The sequence below is a fragment of the Mustela nigripes genome, chromosome 12 (genome assembly GCF_022355385.1).
Source record: "Mustela nigripes isolate SB6536 chromosome 12, MUSNIG.SB6536, whole genome shotgun sequence".
Taxonomy (NCBI): Eukaryota; Metazoa; Chordata; class Mammalia; order Carnivora; family Mustelidae; genus Mustela; species Mustela nigripes.
This window is the reverse complement of record NC_081568.1, coordinates 82282913-82303968: the sequence shown is the minus strand read 5'-3', so window position 1 is coordinate 82303968 and position 21056 is coordinate 82282913. Positions and strand designations below refer to the sequence as shown.

Below are 21056 nucleotides of genomic sequence, written 5' to 3'. Positions count from 1 at the left end.
TTAATACCACTTGAGCCAAGAAAATGGCTTCTTTGATCTGCAGATCGGGCCTGGTGTCAGCAGCTGGGAGCGTGTCCCTCTGAGAGCAAAGGCAAGGCGGTTTGAGATGATGGCGTCTGGATCTCAAGGAAGTGGTACTGGCTTGTTTGCTCTTTGAACTGCATTTATTGTGATGTAGCACTTCTGAGAGGGAGTGCAGAGGCAGGAAAGTAATAAGGAAGTGACTGCCAAGGGAAGGCTGGCTGCCACATTAATCTGGCCCTCCGGGTTGTGCTAAATGATGTAGAAAGAACTTCAAGATCAACTGACATTTCAGTAGGCACCCGGAAATCCCATCCATGATGGGAGGTGTGACTTTACCTATGGCTGGCCCACTGTAGTTGGGGGATGCAGCCCTTGTGAGTGCTGGGGCTACAGGCCAGGGGTTTTGGGATTAGGCAGGTAATAACTCTTTGTTTACTGGCTGCTCAGAAGACAAGTCTATCTGAAGTAGAAAAACCTGATGTCTGCAGGAGAGCTTTCATGTTTCTATTGTAAATGAGGTGGCGAGCAGTCAGCAGCCCAGACTGGAGTCAGACTGCCTGGGCTTATTTCCGAACTCTACCCGTGCCCAGCTGTGTGGCCCTGTGGAAGTTATTTACTTGCTCTGGGTCCGAGTTTCTTTATCTGTAAAAGGGGGATAGTAACAGTACTTACTTTGCATGGTTGTGGTGAGACGTTTAAAGAAGTAAATATAAGACATAGGACAGTGTCTGGCACATAGAGGGGATCTGTAATTGTTGGCACAAAAGTATCATGATAAATGGAGAGACGTCTTTAAGACTGTTTCTGTGGTCCTGCTTCTTGATTATCTCCAAGGATGGAAAATGCTACAGGTGGAGACAGATCATTAAATGGGCTTATTGTTACACTCACTGCTGCAGCTTCCTTTGCCTCAAACACCTAAATCTCTGTTCTCTGTCTCTCTTCTCTGTCTGATAATTTCACACACTAATCTGAAAGTAAGGATAATAATAACTCTAGGGGGGGCGCCTGGGTGGCTCAGTGGGTTAAAGCCTCTCCCTTCGGCTCAGGTCATGATCCCAGGGTCCTGGGATCGAGCCCCGCATCGGGCTCTCTGCTCCGTGGGGAGCCTGCTTCCTCCTCTCTCTCTCTCTCTCTCTGCCTGCCTCTCTGCCTACTTGTGATCTCTGTCAAATAAATAAAATATTTAAAAAAAAAAATAATAATAACTCTAGGGGCAGCTGGGTGGCTCAGATGGTCAACGTTTGGCTTTAGCTCGGATCATGATCCTGGGGTTCTGGGATTGAGCCCCTTGTTGGGCTTCCTGATCAGAGGGGGCCTCCTTCTCCCTCTCCCTCTGCTGCTCCCCCTGCTTGTCCTTACTCCTCAAATAAGTACAATCTTAAAACAAGAACAACACTTTAGATGGTTGCTGTGAGATGGTCTCTTTTATTCTCCCCATTATGTGGATGAGAAAATTGAGACTCAGAGAAGTGAAGTGACTTGCTCAAAGTCACATAGTGAGTCACCCCTGGGCTACAAGTGTTTCAGTTCTGTAGCCTGGACTCTTCCCTACTCTGCCAGAGAAAGCTTGGGGCTGGAAGTGGGGAGGAGAGAGGGAGGCAGGAGGCTCCCAAGCAACAGTGTTCTCAGAGTGAGTGAGTGAGTGAGTGAGTGCACATGGAAATTCAGTACATATATCCTAATAATAATTAAGCAGATGACATACCTTGACATACCTTGACACAATTCCAAACACACATCCTGACTGCTTTTAAAAAATGACAGATTGCTTTTTGCTTGTTGCACAGTCCTTGCTCAAAGAGCTGTGCGGGCCAGTCCCCTTGTTTTCCAGACAGGGAGTGGGACTGGAGAAAAGGCAGTCATCTGCCTCTACGCATGTGGCATCTCCCTAGAGCTCCTCCTCCCTGTGCAAGGGCCCTTTTTGGCAGAACAAAGAGGATGAACCTATTCAATTGTTGGTTCAACACATATTTATCGTATGATCAAAAATGTTGGATAAATGAACGAATCTCCTTGACATTTGAGCTTGTTTCTGTTCGCCTGTGACACTGCCTGTCTGGTTCCTTCTCGATCTTCAGTCTCTGTGCACACACCACCTCCTTGGAGAAACCGTTCCTGCTCACTCTCCCTAATGTGGCTCGTCCTCCTCAGCCATTCTTTGTCTGGTTGCTTTGCTTCCTTTCTAACACCTGTCATATGGAAGCCATCCTGCGTGTGTGTTGACCATTTACTCCCCTTTACAAAGGGAGGAACTGTCCTTGCGCAGTTCACTGCTGTATCCCAGGTCTATGGTGCGAAAGGTTTTGTCACACGCTTGGTGCTCAAGCAGTTTGCTGGGTGGAAATGAATGGATAAATGCGTGAGGGGACACTGATGTCTACCCAGGAGGAAAATATCCTGTGACTTTAAATGGGGGCAGGGTAAGAGCTAGGACACTGGCCTGAAGCCCCTTGGTCATCAGGACGCATCCAGCAGGAGAGGGACTCATTGGCACATGCATTTTCTGAATTACAAAGTGTGCCAGGGGCATGTAATTCTATTACCTGGCACCTAGGAGGAGGGATTTTCATTGAAATCCTGGCCAGCTGGAAGCATGTCTGTGTCAGTCCTATCTGCAAGGCTTCTGTGAATGGACTTGCCGTCAGCACCGTCAGCCTTGACAAGTTGCAAGTCCCCAAAGATGATGCACCCGTATGCTCAGCAGCTGGGCTGCGGCACACCGACAAGCCTGCACCTCACGCCTCCAACAGGTGAGGGAGGGGACGAGGTGGAGGCAATCAGAAGAGGAAAGACTCATGGACATTAGGATAATCGATACATTGAAAATAATGGTCATTAGTACCTCAACCGTGGGCCGCTTCCCAGCTTATGTGAAAAGTGATGAGAACAAAATCTGAGACTTCTAGTCTTACAGAGCCAGCCCCGCTGCTTGCGTACCATGACCTTAGATGAGTGAGGTGTCCTCTGAGCCTCAGTTGTTTGATCTAGTAACTAGGGGATCCTAACACTTAACTCATGGAATTGTTGTGAGGAATCCCTGGGAAACCTGCCTGTGAGTAATCACGGTAGCTGATGCCACAGAGCGTTTTCTATGGGCCGGGCCCGGTGCTCATGACTTTACGTTCATTCCCTCATTTCCTCCCCACCGCACCACTCCAAGAATGACGACTACTACCTGCATCTTACAAGCCAGGGGACTAAAAGGCTGGGGAGATAAAGGACTTGCCCACAGTGGCACAGGGAAGAAACCTAGAACCTGGATTCGAACTTGGGCTACCTGGCTGGCTGCGCTCTTCCCTCCCCGTGAGTTAGCGCCGTATCTGCATGGAGCACATGGCTGATGAATGGCAGCGAGTAAGTGTCTGTGCTACTCAGCGGTTCCGCAGCTCACCTGCCTTCGAGCCTCTGTCACGCCCGCAGACTTCTCCGGCAGCTATCACTTCTAGACTCCTTGCGCACCCCAGCATCTGGCCTTCCTGCTCCCTTCACGTTCCCTCGGATCCTATGAAGGGCTGAGGTGTTGTTGCCACTCTTCAGAGGAGTCAAGAAAGTCTCAGAGAGGGTAGTCGGTCCAAGGTCAGAGAGCCAAGAAGACCAGGATTTGAACCCAGGGACTTGTGATCCCAGAGCCCAGGTGCTTTCTCTCCACGTGGCTAACATCGTTTTTCCATGTTAACGTCTTTCAGACCATGTTTCTCCTCCCTGAAGCCCCCTGACAACGGAAACACTCCCTCATTGCTCTCCCCCCTTCTCATTTCTCTTCGTATGACAGAGCTGCGTTTTTACAGTACTCTCCGGTTTTGAATTGTGCTTCCATATCCGTTTATTGGTAATAACTACCACTTATTGAACTCTTTGATGTACCCATACAACAATCGGAGCTGTACATGCATGATTTCACTTAATCCTGCCAAGAGCCCGATGAGGTGGAGGTTCTGATACCCATTTTACTGATGGGAAAACGTTTGGGCAGGTGTTGTAACTTATCCAAGTTGGTTTCGTTATTTGCCAAAGGAAACTTAACTAGGGAGTGACAAAGCTGGGACAGAAACCCAGATGACTTGGTTCCAAAACCCTTTACCCCAGCTATTATTATTATATTGCTTCTCCATACCTTATAATGTTCTAGTGGATTGGGTACCTAGCTGGTGTAGCTATCCCCAAATCCTTGCTGACCGGAACTTTAAAGTCTAGTCCTTTGTTGGAGGTCTCCTTGATGAAGACGCCTTAGGCTCTCAGAATTGCCAACATCTAAAAAGAGCTTACGCTTAAAAAAGGATTGAGCTCATAAATAGAATGTGCAGAACGGGATATTTGGAAACATGGTTCTGATATCTAAAATTCCCTTCCAACCGGTGCCGCCCCTTCTGAGCGACTGTTCTGCCGCTTGTCATGGAAGCTGATGCTGTCTCACTAGAGCTATGACTGACATGTCCTCTTCAGGGAGTGAAGTTTTTTCCAGCTCTCTCCTTGACAGAGATGTAAAACATCTTCCCAAAGAATTGGGAGCGGGGAAGGGGAGGGTACCACCCTTTGACTGCACTCCTGATTTGAATTCCTCCTTAGTCCTCCAGGTGGTTTTGTTGCCTCCTTACTTTCAGATGTCAACGTGCTTTTGCTTTCTTTGTGAAGGTCTGCTGAATGCCACCAGCTCTCACAGTCCTCTTGGGTGGTCCAGGGAGTCGCTGTGTTCATTGAGGAGGGCACAAGTATGGCTCTGGCCTCTGGAATATATGTGACCTACAGCAGTCAAACTCTGATATCATCCAGTCTCTCGGTCATGCTAGCACTGATTCTAATAGCATTAACTGAAGATTCACAAAATGACTTTTGCAGATGCCTTTTGCCTTTCTCCCCAGGTCTTGGCTAGCATCCTTTTTAGTCGTTAGTAGCTCTTGTCCATCCAGCAGTGACCCTATCTGCATCATTAGCTTGCATCTGTGGGTGTGTGTTTACCCCTGAAAGCTGTCGCTTTTGAACTTTGGATAAATACCGGCATGGAAGGCTGGAAGATGTTCTTGCTCTGAGTCCCCCTGTTCCCACAGAGAAGATGAAAGTGGAGGGTCATTTTGGAAATCATACCCCCCATCTTCTGGGTCTCTGTTCTGTATCATTTGGAGTGAGAACAGGCAAAACCAGAAATAAATTCATGAAGAGGGAGAGATCTAGGGAATGCAAAATAATTATCGTGCTTTGACGTCAATGATCCAGAACCACACTGCAAGCTTCGGTTCTTTTTCAAGTTGCTTGGTTGTGTCTGGCTGCCCTTGGAGCAGGGGTACATTTGCTTTTTGGATATCTCTGTAGAGAACACTCTCAGTTACCTTCCTTCCCACCACCACATCTTGATGACAGTTTTAATCTGGGTGGGCTGGCCCCTCTGAATTAAACCATCCTCTGACCCTGCCCCCACCTGCATTCCTGTGATTTCAGAAGCACATACCCAATTTGTGTATCCTCTCCAGCCTCAACCATGTTTTGTGTTAATAGTCACAACAGAGGGACCCGGTGATTTAAGATTAAGGTCTGGGCTTAGAGTTCTGGATTCTAGTCCTTGTTGCCTTGGGCTGGTCATTTGATCTCTGAGCCTTAACTGTAATCTCTAAAACAGGGTAATGCAAAACCTCTTCTCATAGGGTTGGATAGGATTAGATGGCATAATGCAAGTGAAGTTCTTGGTACATAGTAGGTGCTCAATAAATGGTGACAATTTCTGCTGGATGGTGAGTCAGGGACAATTTTTTTTTTTTTTTTTTTAGTATTCTCCCTACCATCTCAAACTGGTTGTGAAACCTTAAATAAGGCACTGACACATTCTGAGTCTCAGTTTCCTGATCTGTAGTCAGGGGACAAGAATAGCTTTTGCCTGCAGACTTCACAGGGTTCTTGGGAGACTTTCTAGCAGTGGCAGCCAGATCTGTTTTGGTTTCAGATTCTAAGGGGCTGCTTCTGGTTTCTGTAGTTGACTCCCCGGGGGGCAGGCAAGGCCAAGAGGAGAGCCGCCTGGAAAGCCGTGTACTCAAAAGGTTCAGGGACAGTCGCAAACCATATCTTACCTATTTGGGAGCAGCAAGGTCTCTCTAAGCAGCGGTACTGGGAAGGATGCGTACAAAAATCCCTCTAAACTAGAACTTCTTAAAACCAGATACGCTGTACATCAAAACCTCAATTCCCAGCAATGACTCAAAGCCTTAGAATCCCAGTGACAGAGGCCAGATGGGAGTTCAAATATTCAGCGGGTTTCTGTGGCCTCAGGTTGCGATAGCTGCTTTGACTGGTGTTTACTGAGCAGATCTATGAGCTGCACTGAAAATTCCATATGGTACATGTGCAGAAAACGTACAGGGGAATGGGAAGCATGGAGTTCATGATAGTGGTTATGAGGGAAGAGGGGGAGGGGAAGAAAGAATGAAATTGGATGAAGCACACAGCAGGCTTCAATGGAATGGATGATTACTTTTTAAAAAGCTAGATGGTGGGGGCGCCTGGGTGGCTCAGTGGGTTAAGCCTCTGCCTTCGGCTCAGGTCATGGTCTCAGGGTCCTGGGATCGAGCCCCCCATCAGGCTCTCTGCTCAGCAGGGAGCCTGCTCCCCTCCCCTGCCTGGTTCTCTGCCTATTTGTGATCTCTGTCAAATAAATTTTTAAAAAAATCTTTAAAAAAAAGCAGCTAGATGGTAGGTATATGGTTATTTGTTTTATGATCATGTATATATGTATATATATATATGATCTAATTTAATTTAAATAAGGGAGGAAGGCAGAAAGGAGCTCCCAGGTCCAGTAGAATTCCTAAGAAACCCCACTCTGAGAGGCCCATATGTGTTTTCTCTCTCCTGTGAACCACTGAGCCCCCCCAGTCTCTCATGGAGCCTGATCCAGAGTGGGTGCGGTATAACTGGTATCGGACGGATGGATGGACGGATGTGGAAGGCTCCTCAATGCCCCCCGCCCCCATCACCTTTGATCCCACCTTGGCTGCATTCTGTTTGTGGAAGTGACGGTCAGCAGGCAGAAGGCCTTCCAGAGAACATTTTGTTTCTGCTCTGGTCTAGGACACAACACTATGGCCTGGCAAACAGATGGCTTGATCATTTAACATTGTTCTATTTCAAGCAATATGTCCTTGCAAGATTTATTCGTAGGGACACCGAGCTGCTGCTGCAAGGTTCTTCGGAGTTAACTCTTCTATTCTGCCTGCCCAACACTCTCCCCGAGTGACTGTCATTCATGGTCACCTGAGAGGTTGCTGGAAGTGCTCACACTCCCTATGCTCGGCCCAGGGCAGACCTGGGGTCTTTACCGTCCAGACGCAAACAAGAGGAGCGCCCGTGGGAGCAGCTGCTGGCCCCAGCTTAGCTGAGCTCGCTCAGCACTTGCTGCCAGCAGACAGCCTTGATAGGACTTCCCTCTGCCGCCAGTCCCAGTGGTGCACATCCCAGGAAGGATGTCCAGGGGCTGGGAGGCTGGTCTGTGTGGGCAGAGGCGGGTGAGAGGGCGAGGATCATGCCCTCTCATCATCTTACTGAAACAAGCAACTTCCATACCTGTTTACTTGATGCTAGAGGAGCCGGGAAGCTAAGGGCATTGCTTGAACCTGTGAAAATGTTTGCTAAAGGAACACAGAGACCACTGAGCAAGGAACTGTCCACCTTCTAAGTCCTCTCCTTTCCTAAGCCAAGGGCCCGATGAAAGTGATTATCAAGGGCTGGACAGTGGCTGGGACACGGGCTGGGAGAGTGCATCTCTCTTCAGAGATGAAGAGCTCTTCATCTCTGAGGGACCTCTCTGGGCCTCATTCTCTACTACAGAGTAATAGTCAAGATATTTAGCCATTACCATGGCGCAGGCACTAGCCAGTGAGAACGAAGAAGAGCTTTACTGCTGAAGGTCTCAGCTGCACCGGGCCTGAGCTCTTAGGCTGCTGGAGGGTAGAGTGATGGGGAGAATGTGGAGAAAGGGCTGTGGGGAGGAGTGGGAGCTCCGAGCACTCACTGTTTGCCTAGCACTACAGGCATTGTTCATATATCGGCACCCAGCGTGGCTACGTTCCCGGCCTACTGTACGAGACGAGAAAGTTAGATTTGTTCTTAGACATCAGAATCACTTGGGGAGTATGCTGACAACACAGATGCCTAGATCCCACCTCAAGACTGTTGACCAGGGGCGCCCCGGTGGCTCAGTGGGTTAAAGCCTCTGCCTTCGGCTCAGGTCATGATCCCAGGGTCCTGGGATGGAGCCCCACACCAGGCTCGCTGCTCTGCAGGGAGCCTGCTTCCTCCTCTCTCTCTCTCTCTGCCTGCATCTCTGCCTACTGGTGATCTCTGTCTGTCAAATAAATAAATAAAATCTTAAAAAAAAAAAAAAAAAGACTGTTGACTGACACCCTGTTAGGCCCAGACTAAGCTTGCTACACTCATGAGACCCGAGTGCCTGGATGAGGATCTCTCAGGGTCTAGCTCTAACTTTCAAGGCATCCCTGGAGACAGAAATGATGTCCAGCGCAGAGATTCCAGGAGAAGATGCTTCATTCACATGGTGGTTATGTGAGTGAGCAAAGCAGGCTTGGGGGGGATGGTGTGGCAAGTGGAAGAACGCATGTCCACCTAACTACAGCTTGCCCCTGACCCAGCCCTGCTGGATCGCTGCTGTTCTGAAACGGCAGGCCTGGGATGGACGGACCTTCCACATTTTCACCGGAAGTTGGAAGTCAGGGAACCCTGCATTTACTGGGTCAGTCCTGCATCTCACCAACTCCTAGGCGGGGCACTGCTTTATACTCTTGCTGCTCCAAAAGCCCTGTCTGTGGGTGGTGGAGGGCAAAGGAGGTGGTGCTGGTCCCACTCGAGAAAGGAAGCCCTAGGTGAGGGTCCTGATGCTGCTTAAGGAAACCAGTTCCTCAAGTATGGCTGTAGCCTGGGTGCCTGGGTGGCTTGGTCGGCTAAGCATCTGCTTTTGGCTCAGGTCATGATCCCAGGGTCCTGGGATTGAGCCCCACATCGGACTCCCTGCTCGGCAGGGAGTCTGCTTCAACCTCTTTCTCTGCCCCCCTGCTGCTTATGCTCTCTCTCACTCTCAAATAAATCAAATCTTTAAAAAGAACAACAAAAATGTATGGCTCTATGCTGTGCCCCCCCACCACCTCTCAGATGCCCTCCTGACCCCAGCCCCAATCAGAGCCTGCCCTCAGCACCTTTTGTAGTGCTCAGATGCCAGGGTCTAATCACGAGGTGAAAGGGGCACCTTCCTAGTGACTCTGAGTCTTAGGCGAGGGATGGAGTTCTCACAGCTTGACTTGTCTTCAAACATGAGGTACTCAGTCTACCTGGGATCCCTCGAATGCTCCACAAAGGAGTGGATTCCTCTACATATAGGAGAACTTGGCTTGATTACTGCAAGTGCTAAGTGCTGCTTTCTTTGCTTGGAATGCCTTCCCCAAGCCCTTTTTCTCTCTGACTCCTATTCATCCTTTAGGACTCAGCCTACCCTGTGCTCTGACCTCTATGACAGGGCCATACTCATTTCATTTTAGCACCACCGCCCCGGACATGGCCTTGCTTTAGACTTCCTCACCCGGAATTTCAGTGACGTGCTCCCTTAAAGACATTCAAGTCTGAAATGTGTGAGGTGTGTACTATGTCACTTGATAATACAATGACAGTTAATCCTCACGCTAGCCCAATGAGACTGGCACTAGTATCATTCCGCTGTTATCAGTGAGATTGGCTCAGAGAGGTTAAGTAACTTGCCCAACATCACACGGCTAGCACGCGGTAAATGGGGATCTGAACTCAGTCTGCATGTGGCCGAGGCGGCATCGGCATCCATTACGCTATTCCCTGCGGCTGGGGATCAGTGGCCTAGATCAGGGTCGCTCTCTTCATTCATAAAGCACAGTCCCATGTTGGGCTTTGACGTCAGAGAGCTTGAGCTTGGGGCGTGGGCAGCTGTCAAACCCACTCTGCTACCATCTGCGGCTACCCTTTGTGCCTTGGTTTCCCTGGCTTTGTCCTGGGGACAATTACAGTTGCCTTAGGACGTAATAGCAGACATTATAGGAGAGGACGCATCTGCTGTCCTCATTGCGGTGCCCAGCACACGGGGACTGTCCAAAACGTGGTGGTGGAAGCAATGATCGGAAGGGCCAGTGAGTTCAGAAATCACACTCTCTTCTCCTTTCCAAGCCTCATATGGCTCCACAGAGACGGGCTTTGGTTTGGGAGGGAGTGTGTGTGATGCTGGGCATTAGTGAAGAGTCTGGAATGGGGGTGGCAAGCCTTTCGGATTGTTGACACTTCTCAGAAAGGTTACCCTATAAAGACAGTGGACAACTGGAAGACTTTTCTGTTCCATGTGGAAGGCAAGGACTGTGTCTCCATTACTCCCCTACAACCTGCTTGTCAGCCGCAATACTTAACACTAACGGGTCCCGCTGCTACAGAGGCAGAGTCTAAATATTTGCGTGGCTGGTGGTATCACGTATCTGTGCTCTGGGGGGTAGAGCAGAATGACTGAACTCATGGCTAAACTCACCGAGGGTGTTCTTCTGACAAGTCAAGGATGCCTCCCTCCGGCCCCCCCTCGGCGGGGTCGCCTGGTTTTGCAGGCTCCATCCTTCAGGCCCCACTTGTCAGGAGTGTCAGAGCCACTCTCCCTTTCTGCTTCTTGCCCGACATTCCCCTCTGCCTCCCCCATCTGTGTCTTTCTCGCTCACACCCACTCCCCACACTCTCTACCGCCCTCCTCTCCTGCTCCTCCCTTCCCTCCCCATCTTCCTTTGCCCCGTCTCTGTCCCCGGCCGCTGGCCTCCATGCAGTGTCCCCGCTCCGGCCTTGCACTAGCATCTTCCTGACCTCGCTGCCTTATACCATGGCCCAGTGAAACAGCTAGAGTGCCCCAAACCAAGAGACTTCAGAGGAAGTAAAGAAGCTTGTAATGCAAATGCAATATATGTCTAGCCTCAACCCCCTACACAGCTGTCTTGAAGCGTGCTGTGTTTCCCGGGGACGTCAGCCTGGAGCCAGGATGAATGAAATAGCCAGAGTTCCATGCAGCACCCTGTCCACAGCCCTGTGCTTCCTGCTCAGCTATCGTGCAGGATTGTACGTGGGAAAACAGATTCAGAAGTTGAAAGTATGATCATAGCTTTCTCTCTGACCTTCTTGTTTGGACCAAATCCAGGAAGCTGACTCCCTTTGGTTTTCGAGGATTCTCAGAATGATCAGATATCCATCTCACACCCTTCCCCGAATGTCCCCTTCACAGCCAGGATTAAGACTCAGTGGAGGGAACAACATGGCAGCCACTAGCAGCCAGTGTAAAGGCCCCAGAGGCTGTTCGGATGCTTGTTGAGAACACGATGATGAGGTCAAAGAAACAATGCCAACATTCCCACCATTGTGACACCCCTGGCTGAAGTCCCTTTTAGGGCACCGTAGAAATTCTACACAGAACACAGGGGATGAGGCTGCCCACTCCATTCAGGGAAAAGGGTGGGCAGGTCCGTCTCCCACTCCTGGATCTGAGTAGTAGCCTTGCTGCCTCAAATTGTTACGTTTGCAAGGCCACATGCTTCATCTTCCTACCCAGGGCAGGACTCCCTGCGCCCACTTTTCCTTTCCCAGAGGTAACATGAGCAGAACAAGGACCCAGGCTTGAGTAGCCAAAGAATGGCAGGGCGCTATCAGTGGAGGCAGACTGTATTTAAAGGCAATTCACCTCTTTGGGGTCTGGGAAAAGCCACCCGTAGATTCATTTGCTGGGAAACACGGTCTGTGTGGCCGAAGTGGCGGACACCGGGGTCACGGTCTTGCCCAAACTTGACTTCCTTCGGAGGTCTGTCTGCTGTCCGGAATGGCAGCCGCTTCGGTGGGCGAATAGGATGTTCATCTCTGGGCCCGAGGGGGCTGCTTCTGGCTGGGAACCCTTCGGGGTGGTGGGCTGTTCAGGCTTTCCTGCGGTGGGATGGGAGGTGTACTGTTTGGCGGGAGGAGGGCTGTAGTTCTGAAATCTCACGGTTTTGACTTGCTGCAAGAGAAAGCAGAGCGGAGGGACCCGGGTGAGGTGGGAGCTGTGCTGGTTTCCCTGGGACTCGACTCCTGCTGTTTCTCAACGCTTGTCCCTCCTTAAAATGCCTCATTTCTGTACTCATTCAGTAAATACTTGTGTCCACTATGAGTGTCTACTCTGCATCGTGCTGTGGAGGTAGAGGTGGCAGATGTTAGGGGAGGTATGGAGCCCCTCGCACTGCAGCTGGGATGGGGTGGCCACAGAAGGCTTCCCGGAGGCAGAGCTATTTAAACTGAGAGCTGAAGAATGATGAGAAATTACCTAAGAGAAACAGGAGAGGCAACCCCTTGAGCAAAGGGCTGAGGCAAGAAGCTGTGGTCCCTTCCAGAAAGCCTTTCCTTCCAGAGGTTTGCCTTTCCTCTGTCCTCTCCAGCTGCCAGTAAGGCCTTTCTCAGGGCCCACCCCTTCTTTGGCGTACCCTCCACTCCCCCTGCTGACTCCAACTCCTAAGTTTCATAATGGCCTTATATGCATGGAGCAGAGTTAGCAACCTGGACACCTGCTGGCTGACTTTTGTCTGCAGAATGTTTGAGAGTTTGATTTAGGGGCCAACACATAAAATGGGGTGATGGTATTTAAAAATTCGAATTCCATATGTCTCTCTTTTTAAAATTTTTTTTTTTTTTATTTTCAGCATAACAGTATCATTATTTTTTCACCACACCCAGTGCTCCAATACCCACCACCTGGTACCCCGACCTCCCACCCCCCCGCCACTTCAAACCCCTCAGATTGATTTTCAGAGTCCATAGTCTCTCATGATTCACCTCCCCTTCCAATTTACCCCAACCCCCTTCTCTCTAACTCCCCATGTCCTCCATGTTATTTGTTATGCTCCACAAATAAGTGAAACCATATGATAATTGACTCTCTCTGCTTGACTTATTTCACTCAGCATCATCTCTTCCAGTCCCGTCCATGTTGCTACAAAAGTTGGGTATTCGATATGTCTCTTAAAAAATCAAAGATCTGGTGCACTGAGGCCTGTCTCCTATATGGACAGTATCTGCCTGGAGCTGACTAGCAGGCCCCATATCCATGGGAGCCCCGGTCTCCTGTGGCCCAAGCCCCTTCTCTCCCTCCCTGTTTCACCTCTCCATGCCTGTTCCATCTCTATCTTGCACCCACAGGTATTTGCTCTAGCACACCTCTGATTTAAGGCTTCTCAGGGTTTTCTGCTACTGCTTAAGAATAATTTGTTTTCCATGAAATCGGGCCTAGTGTCCCCCACTGAGAATGCAAGTTTCTTCATACTTTTGACCCCCACCATATCTTGCAGAGGTCTGAGCACCTCTTAAATGCTGATAGTTTGAGGGCCGTATCAAACAGCCTGGCGTAAAGGGAAACTGGGGCCTGGAAAATGGAATTATTCAGATACTAAAATTCTGAAAAGGAGCTCCCAACATTCACATCCGTCAACACTAACTTTTTCCAAATGCCTTTCCTTACAAGCTGATAGCTTAGCATGAAGAGCATGAGTTTTTCTATGAGATCTGGAATCTACCCCAGATACCCCCATGTGTCAGCTGTGTGCCTTTGAGTAACATCCTCTAACTCTTTAACCCTCCATGTCTTCATTTTAAAATGAGGATGATGGGGGCGCCTGGGTGGCTCAGTGGGTTAAGCCTCTGCCTTCGGCTCAGGTCATGATCTCAGGGTCCTGGGATAGAGCCCCACATCGAGCTCTCTGCAGGGGAGCCTGCTTCCTCCTCTCTCTCTGCCTGCCTCTCTGCCTACTTGTGATCTCTGGCTGTCAAATAAATAAATAAAAATATTTAAAAAAATAATAAAATGAGGATGACGATAATAATACCTATTACAGAGGGTTGTTGAGAATAATATCTACTACAGAGGGTTACTTACTGTCAGGATTAAAGGAGATGAGACACGTCAAGTCCTCAGCACAGGGCCTACTAGGTTGTTAGCATTCAGTAAATGCTTAACAAAGAGAAGGAGACCAAATCCTCTTTCCTTTTGGAGGGGAATGGGGAATGGTGCTGGTTTTGTGGTGATGATGATGACAGTGGTGATAGCCAATAAACTAAAAGGTAACAATCACCTAATTTTCTCACTGTCACTTCCTGTATCTCATTGTCCCTCCCGACTCAAGGATATTCTATTGAGAGATACAAAAACTCCTGTCTCTAGTGGGAAAAGCCCTCGACTAGAAGTTAAAAGATCTGACCCTCTGTCATAGAGGTCACAAAGTTGTTGGGAGTCATGATAATTTGCTGTGACCTTGATGAATCACTTGAATTCTCTGGGGTCTCCGGTGCCTCTTCCATACCACGAACGCCTGTGTAAGCACTTAACACGTCTCCTCTTGTTTCATTTCCACACCAAGCCTGTGAGGTGGTTCCTATTCTCAACTGCTATTACACAGATTAGGCAAAAAGAATCTTGGAAAGGTGCCGTGTTTTGGCTAAGTCACCAGATAGCAAGCAGCTGACCTGGAATTCAAATCAAGATGTGTCTGATGCCAAAGCCATGTTTTTTCCAACTCATCTGTGGGCCTCGAAAGGACTATGGAAGAAATATTCGGGAAACATAAAGGAGATCCAGTAGGACATTTGCAGAGGGTACAAGGGGGCTGAGGGGCTGTGCCTGTGTGTGTGTGGGGTGTTACTGTGTGAGGGTTGTTTTGAGGCTGCGATTTTGATTCCTTGTCCGCTAAAACAGAATTCAGGAGTTGGGACGCTGTGAAAAGTTAGGGCTATAACCTATATATCCCTATATATATCCCTATATATAGGTTATATAAGCCCCCCACCCCCTTATGTCACTTCACTCCTACCTTTTCGGTGCCATTTCTTGGGTTTTCTGGTTTCACCAGGATCGATGGTGGGGCAGACGCAGGTGGTTTAGGTAGAGGCTCACTCTTGATGGGGATTTCCTTGCCTTCCATGATGAGGGAACTGGCTGCGGAGCGGATCCTGGTGTCACTGCCCCTACTGACGCATGTGAGGGCAGGCTCCCCAGTGGGAGTGGGCTTAGGTCCCACTTCTGCCACCACCGTTGAGGGGGAGGAGGGGACCCCCTGCGGCTGGCAGAACTGGAACTGCTGAGGCCGTACGACCATGGTGGGATTGCGTCTGAGGGAGCCCACCACAAGGGCAGGGATCCCTGACTGGACGGGTCTCTGTAGGGATCCATCTGAGGAATGATATGACACAGATATCAGCATCAGGGGCCGCTGACAGCAGGTTGGGTTGGGGTTGTGTAAGCCAAGTGTCCTGATATCCCAGAATAGCTAAGTGCTCTCCCCATTTGAGTGTGCTCACATTCTCTCAGGGTCTTTCAAAGGTGACCTTATTCTTTTTTTAGTGCTGTTGGCTGATGCTGGCAGGAAGTAACTGGCTCGCCCAGTGTTGGGTGGTGGTGGGGGAGGGGGGGCACCGTCAGAAGGTACATTACTTCCATTTGCCGCCTCTCTCCCTCACACACACGCACACACATGCACTCCCACTCTCTCACTTCAGGACTAGCGGTTGGAAAGTGAAGAAGACAAACCTAAAGAGACAGCTTCACAGTGAGAAGCAACAGGGGCATGCAAACCAAAGAGGAAATGGAAGACAGAGACAGCAAAAAAGGGACAGAAAGAGTCAGTCAATTGGAAGGGATGTGAGGGAGACAGACAGGGAAGCAGAGAGGATAGGAGGGGTCTCTGACCAGCTACCTGAAGAGGCTGTAGGCATGTGGTAGTGGGGTGGCTTCTGTTGGGGTGGGGGCTGCAGGGAGGAAGGGTAAGTAGAATTCAGGGAGGGTGTGTGCAGGCAAATGCTGACACCACACAGAAGCAAATTCGGAAAGGTTTGGGCTGTGTGTGGATGAGCTTTACAAAGTCCCACGACAAGATGTTCTGGAATCAGACTTACTCCCAGGAAGCCTGGGACAAGTCAGCCCCATCCCCTTCTGGCCTCTCAGCCCCTCAGAGGTAAACCGGAGGTGACAGCAGGGTCTCATGGGGCTGCTGGGAGGCTTACATCATATGATGTGTGCAGGGTGTTCCCACAGTGCCTAGCACATAATTAATGCCTCATGTTTGTTAGCTCTCGTTATTTTTGGGTAAACGATAGCAAGCCCTAAAAATGCCAAGTCCAGGAGTGTGATTTTATCCCTTCCTTGAGTTTTATTTTGTTTTGTTTCGTGAACTGAGATGTTCCTCCCTCAGTAACAGGAAGTCATTCCTTTCCCGCATATTCTCTGGAAGACCAGAGACCTCCAGCCCTTGGGCATATGCCTGCATGTGACCAGGGGACAATCAGGACTTCAGTGCACTCTCGGGGTGGGACGACAGGAGGCACATCCCTGAGTAGCATTGCCGTCTGCTTCTCCATAAGGGTCTCCCAGCATTTAGGTCAGACTTAAATGCTGGGAGCATTTAGGTTAGACCCAGCATCCGGTCAGAGATGTGAGTCCTTTGTGATAGCCTGTGGACATGTGTGTGAATTAGAGTCATCTGTGTCCAGCACAGAGGGTCTGAGCCAAGGCCATGTTCTGCATAGCGACTCTTTGTCAGGCAGGATGTGAACATGAAAAGCAGAACGCTCACTCAACGCAGCCAGTGCTCTCAGCTGCGGTGAGCAAGCCGGGCGCCATTTACACAAGTCTGCCCTTTCAATGTAGACATTTATTTTTCCACTGACAGCCCTATGAGGCGCACAGTCAATTCTCCTGTCATTTCTCTTTGCTGTGGGGAGACTGATAGCTTGACCAGCCTCACCTTGGGAAAGGAGAGACAGAAAGCCTCCCGGACCTGAGAAAGTCAAAGCAGCCCTGGGCACACATGTCCTTAGGCTCCTGGAAATGTGTGAAAAATGGGGTTTATGCCTCATCTATTTATCTTGTTGGCTCCTGATTTCCAAGAGATTGAGTGCTTTCTTATGACATGTGCATACAAGGCAAGCAGTCAAAACTCCAAGCCAGTCAAGATCTCTGCCAAGGCAGAGGAGGAGTGTGTGAAGAGAAATGTGAGCAACTGCCAGCAGGGCACAATTCCTGTGTCCGCCTCCTAAGTGGTCTAGACCGAGTGTGAACATGTCAACACTGTGTCAGTTCGCACAGTGGATGGACCAAAGTCGACCTGTGTCGTCGTCGTAGCAATAATGGTACTGAGATGATGACCATCTTATACAAACAGGATTTCCCGAGACTCACTGTGTGACAGGGACCGTGCCATCAGTCTTATATGAATTATTTGATTAAATCCGCACGATAACCCTGATGAGGTAGGTACTATTTTTATTTCCATTTTACAAATGGGAAAACTGAAGACTGAAGAGGTCCAGTCACTTGCCCAAGGCTTCTGTGGTGGGATTGTTGAGTATGGGTTTGTGGGGGGGAGGGGGGACCCTGGAGGAAGGGCAGGAGAGGGGGAGAAGGAGGTATGTGGTAGAGGTGGCAGAGTGGGAACGGTGGTCAAGCAGGTGGTCAGATGAAAGCACTGGGAGAGAGTGGGGCTGAGACATTTGTTTTAATTTTCTTGGCACACTCTGCTGGGTGGCATACTGTCCCACATGTTACCTTCTTGCTCTGACTCGTCATCCTGCACTTTCATATTTAATCATCTTTTTCTTTTAAGATAGCCAGAGAGATTGCAGAGCCCAGTTTAAATCGGAGGATGTAGAGTAAATCAAATCTACTTTGTGTGGTTCATGATCTTCCAGAAAGATATGCAAATTACAGAACCTTCATGTTTTGTAGAGCAATGGGTTTCAAACACTTTTTAAAATCCCTGAAAATGAAGTCTTCTGCAGAAGTTCAAAATATTGACAGAGAAAAATATTGCCATGTGAGCAATGTGCATGTTTTACAGGGAAAAATAAAAAGTGCAGAACAGCACAGCAGGTATGAGTAGAAGCTACTATTTATGTACATGGAAGAGCACTTGGGACAGGGGTGAAGGGTCGGAGGGCTTATTTTTATACAATATATATATTTTTAAACCTTGTCTGTGTATATTAGTTAAATAAGCAAGATTTAGGGGCTTTGAGAATTGGCTCCTTCATCCTCTTTGCCTCCTCCCCTCCTCAACCCTCACCCCGTCCCTCCCATGTTTCCCTTTTGGCACCCTAAGGGGTTCCCTGGAACATCGTTTGAGAAGCATGATCCAGCAGGGACTTTGCTTGTTTTGTCTTAGCTAGAGCCAGTCTCCACCTTGGCTGTGTTCTAGTTCTATGTTGGCACTCAGGGCCGCTATCATCCCAGCCATTCAGTACACAGGTGGGGAGTGACTCAGGGCAGTGACCTTAAGTCGGTCTGGCTTCTTCCAGTAATACCAGTCATTATTTGGGAATGAAAAACTCCCTTTACAGAGGCTTGTTTTCTAGCCAAGATCTTGTTTTTGCAAAAGGCACTCTGCCTACCCCAGAGTCCAGTCCCCCCCTCACTTAGCTCTAGACACGTACCTCTCTGCCACCACTTACTCTTTCTCATGCTGCTCCGCCCGGATTTCCGAAGAGAGCCCTGTCTGACAGTCCCCGGGCTGGCCGTGCTCCTCACAGGGCTGACTACGGTGGTGGGCACAAAGACGGACTTGAAGGGCCGGTTCTGCCGGGGATCACCTTCTGAAATGCTGCCTTGGGAGGACACAGAGGAGTTGGATAATGTCCATGTGGTGTAGAGACCAGGACTCCGAGAATCTGGAAAACTAGATGTCTTTCTGATTGGTGCAAGCATTTCGAAAAGAAGAAATAAAGAAAATGCTCAGTCAAGAGTCCTATTCCAAAAACCTCTCAGCTCTCAACCATATACTGAATGTGGCCTCTTTCCAACCTCTTCCGACCCCTAAATACTCCCTTTATCAACCACACAGGCTTAACTATGTTAGGCCTCACCTCCTACAGCTGGGTCTCCATGTGGGAGTGCTGAGGCCAGGGACAGGGTCTCATATTGAGGCCCTGATGGAATAGGAAGAGTTGAATTTTGTCCTTCTCCACTCCAGCTCTGATCACTCCTGACTCTATGAGTTCAGAGCATAAGATCTAGTATGTGTTCAACTTTGTAGTTCTGATTTCTTATTTATTTACTTGACAGTTTGGGGGTGTGGCTGGAGAGCAGAGGGAGAAGGATAAGCAGACTCTGCACTGAGGGAAGAACCCAACATGGGGTTCGATCCCATGATCCTGAGATCATGATCTGAGCAGAAGCCAAGAGTCGGATGCTTAACCAACTGAGCCAGCCAGGTGCCCCACAGTTCTGATTTCTTATTTGTTCAGTGACTTTCCCACTGGGTGCTAAACTCCTTGAAGGCAGAGATTTTATATCCTTGCGTTCCGCAGACATTGCTTATTAACAAGTGTTTGTTGAATGGCTTGCATGATGCTTTCGGCACTGATGCCAATCATTTGGGCTGACACATGTTGAGCACTTACTGTACACTGGGCATTGGGCAGTGCTTTGCCCACATTAGCCCTTGGTTCTTTACAACAGCCATCTGAGGTAGGTACTATTAGTGCCATTATTTTCTAGGTGAGAAAACGGAGACTTCTAGTTACTTGGCCAAGTAGCTACTAGACCTGAGATCTGAACCCACTGGCCCTTTGCTCTACCACTGAATGGTACCACTGTCTACCACTGAGCACGCCCCGTCCTGGCTGCTTGGAGCCTTCATTGTTTAGGTAGCAAGGAAAACCCTGCATCCTGCTTGAAAGCAACAATCTAAAGCTGGGGGTAAGGCCCTACACTTGCTTTCTGAAGAGCCTAACTTCTCAGCCTTGGGCTCTGAGTTTGAAGAATAGTATTCTTCAAACAGCAATCTTTGTCAACTGTTTCCCACTTGGTACTCCCTGAACCCCATGGGGAATGGCTCTCATTTTACACGCCCTTCCTGCCCTTTTATGAATCCTACTCCAAGATCACAGCCCCTACTGAGTAGCCCATGGATCAGCTTGTCATTCAGTGGGTGAAATAACCTGTGAACTCCCCGGGAATGACCGACTCGCCCACAGTCCTGGCTCAGAGGTGCCCTGCCTGGTGGCCTTCCCATTAGCGTCCGAAGCTTTCTCTTTGGGGAACTTCCCCTTATTTCTCCTCCCCCTCTTCTCCCTTCCTTTTGCCTAGAAAAGCGATATGGAGCCCAACAATGAGCCAGCCAGTTGTACGAAGATAGGTGAGGAGTCCTTCAGCAGGCCACTCTGCCCACGAAACAGATGCAGCCAGATGCCGGGGAATGCTGCTTGCTGTGAGGGGCCTCCTACCCACGGCCAAAACCCTGCCTCAGGTCCCTGGGGACATGGTCAGTGAAGGGAATGGGCTGCCCGCTCAGACTATATTCTGGAGCTGAGGGCAGAGCAGTGGAGAAAAATCCCCAGCACTGGCCTCCATGGCAAAGGGCTGAATCTGCCTGTCTTTTGAATGGAGGCCTCAAGATGCTGGATCTTGTAAAATGGGCTGGCAGTAGGAAAGACAGTTTCCAGAACTGTTCCCAGCAGCAGCAGTAGCAGATACAGCAATGAGGACAGAACACGGTTCATTAGACCCAAGCCAGCCTTGGCCCACAAGTCTCTCCTTTGAACAACTGTTTACAGACCAAGCTACGACCTCATTTTTCTGAGCCCAGCACTAGGCCAGAGTCCAGAAACTCCTACATCCCAAGTTCCCCATCCCACACTGAATCCCTCTGTCTTTTGGCAAAAAGCTCAGCACTTGGCCAGCTCTTTCTTCTAATATCAAAGTACTTTGCGAACATATAGTAATAGCCCCCATGATACCTCAGACCTGCAAACGTTCTGATCCTTGTTTCCCAGAAAGACTCTCTGAGTTTAGCGGGGAGGAGTGTATGTTGCCTTTGACTTGCTCCACTGTGCTGCTTTGAGTGTGCGGGTCTGTGCCCCTCTCGTCTCTGTGATAGGAGCCTGTAAGAGCTCAGCCCATATTCAGAGAAGCATTCCAAACAGCAGCTCTGCTGTGCTAACCACTAGCAGCAGCCTCCTGGTAAGGTGGCAGCTTGCGCCTTGGCCAT

At 49.4% G+C, this 21056-nt stretch overlaps 1 protein-coding gene across 7 annotated transcripts in view; it reads right to left on the bottom strand.

The window, feature by feature from the left end:
• SH3RF2 (SH3 domain containing ring finger 2) overlaps positions 1 to 21056 on the bottom strand; it is a 126177-nt gene that overhangs the window by 5823 nt on the left and 99298 nt on the right. For 4 of the 7 annotated variants that reach the window (XM_059417833.1, XM_059417834.1, XM_059417835.1 and 1 more), the window contains 3 exons: positions 18502 to 18755; positions 14889 to 15247; positions 11744 to 12052 (listed from right to left, as the gene is read on the bottom strand). In XM_059417833.1, coding sequence (XP_059273816.1) covers positions 11777 to 12052; positions 14889 to 15247; positions 18502 to 18755 — 889 coding nt within the window. In that variant the 3' untranslated portion in view covers positions 11744 to 11776. The remainder of the gene's footprint in view (positions 1 to 11743; positions 12053 to 14888; positions 15248 to 18501; positions 18756 to 21056) is intronic. The other 3 variants (XM_059417836.1, XM_059417839.1, XM_059417837.1) reach the window with 3 other exon arrangements.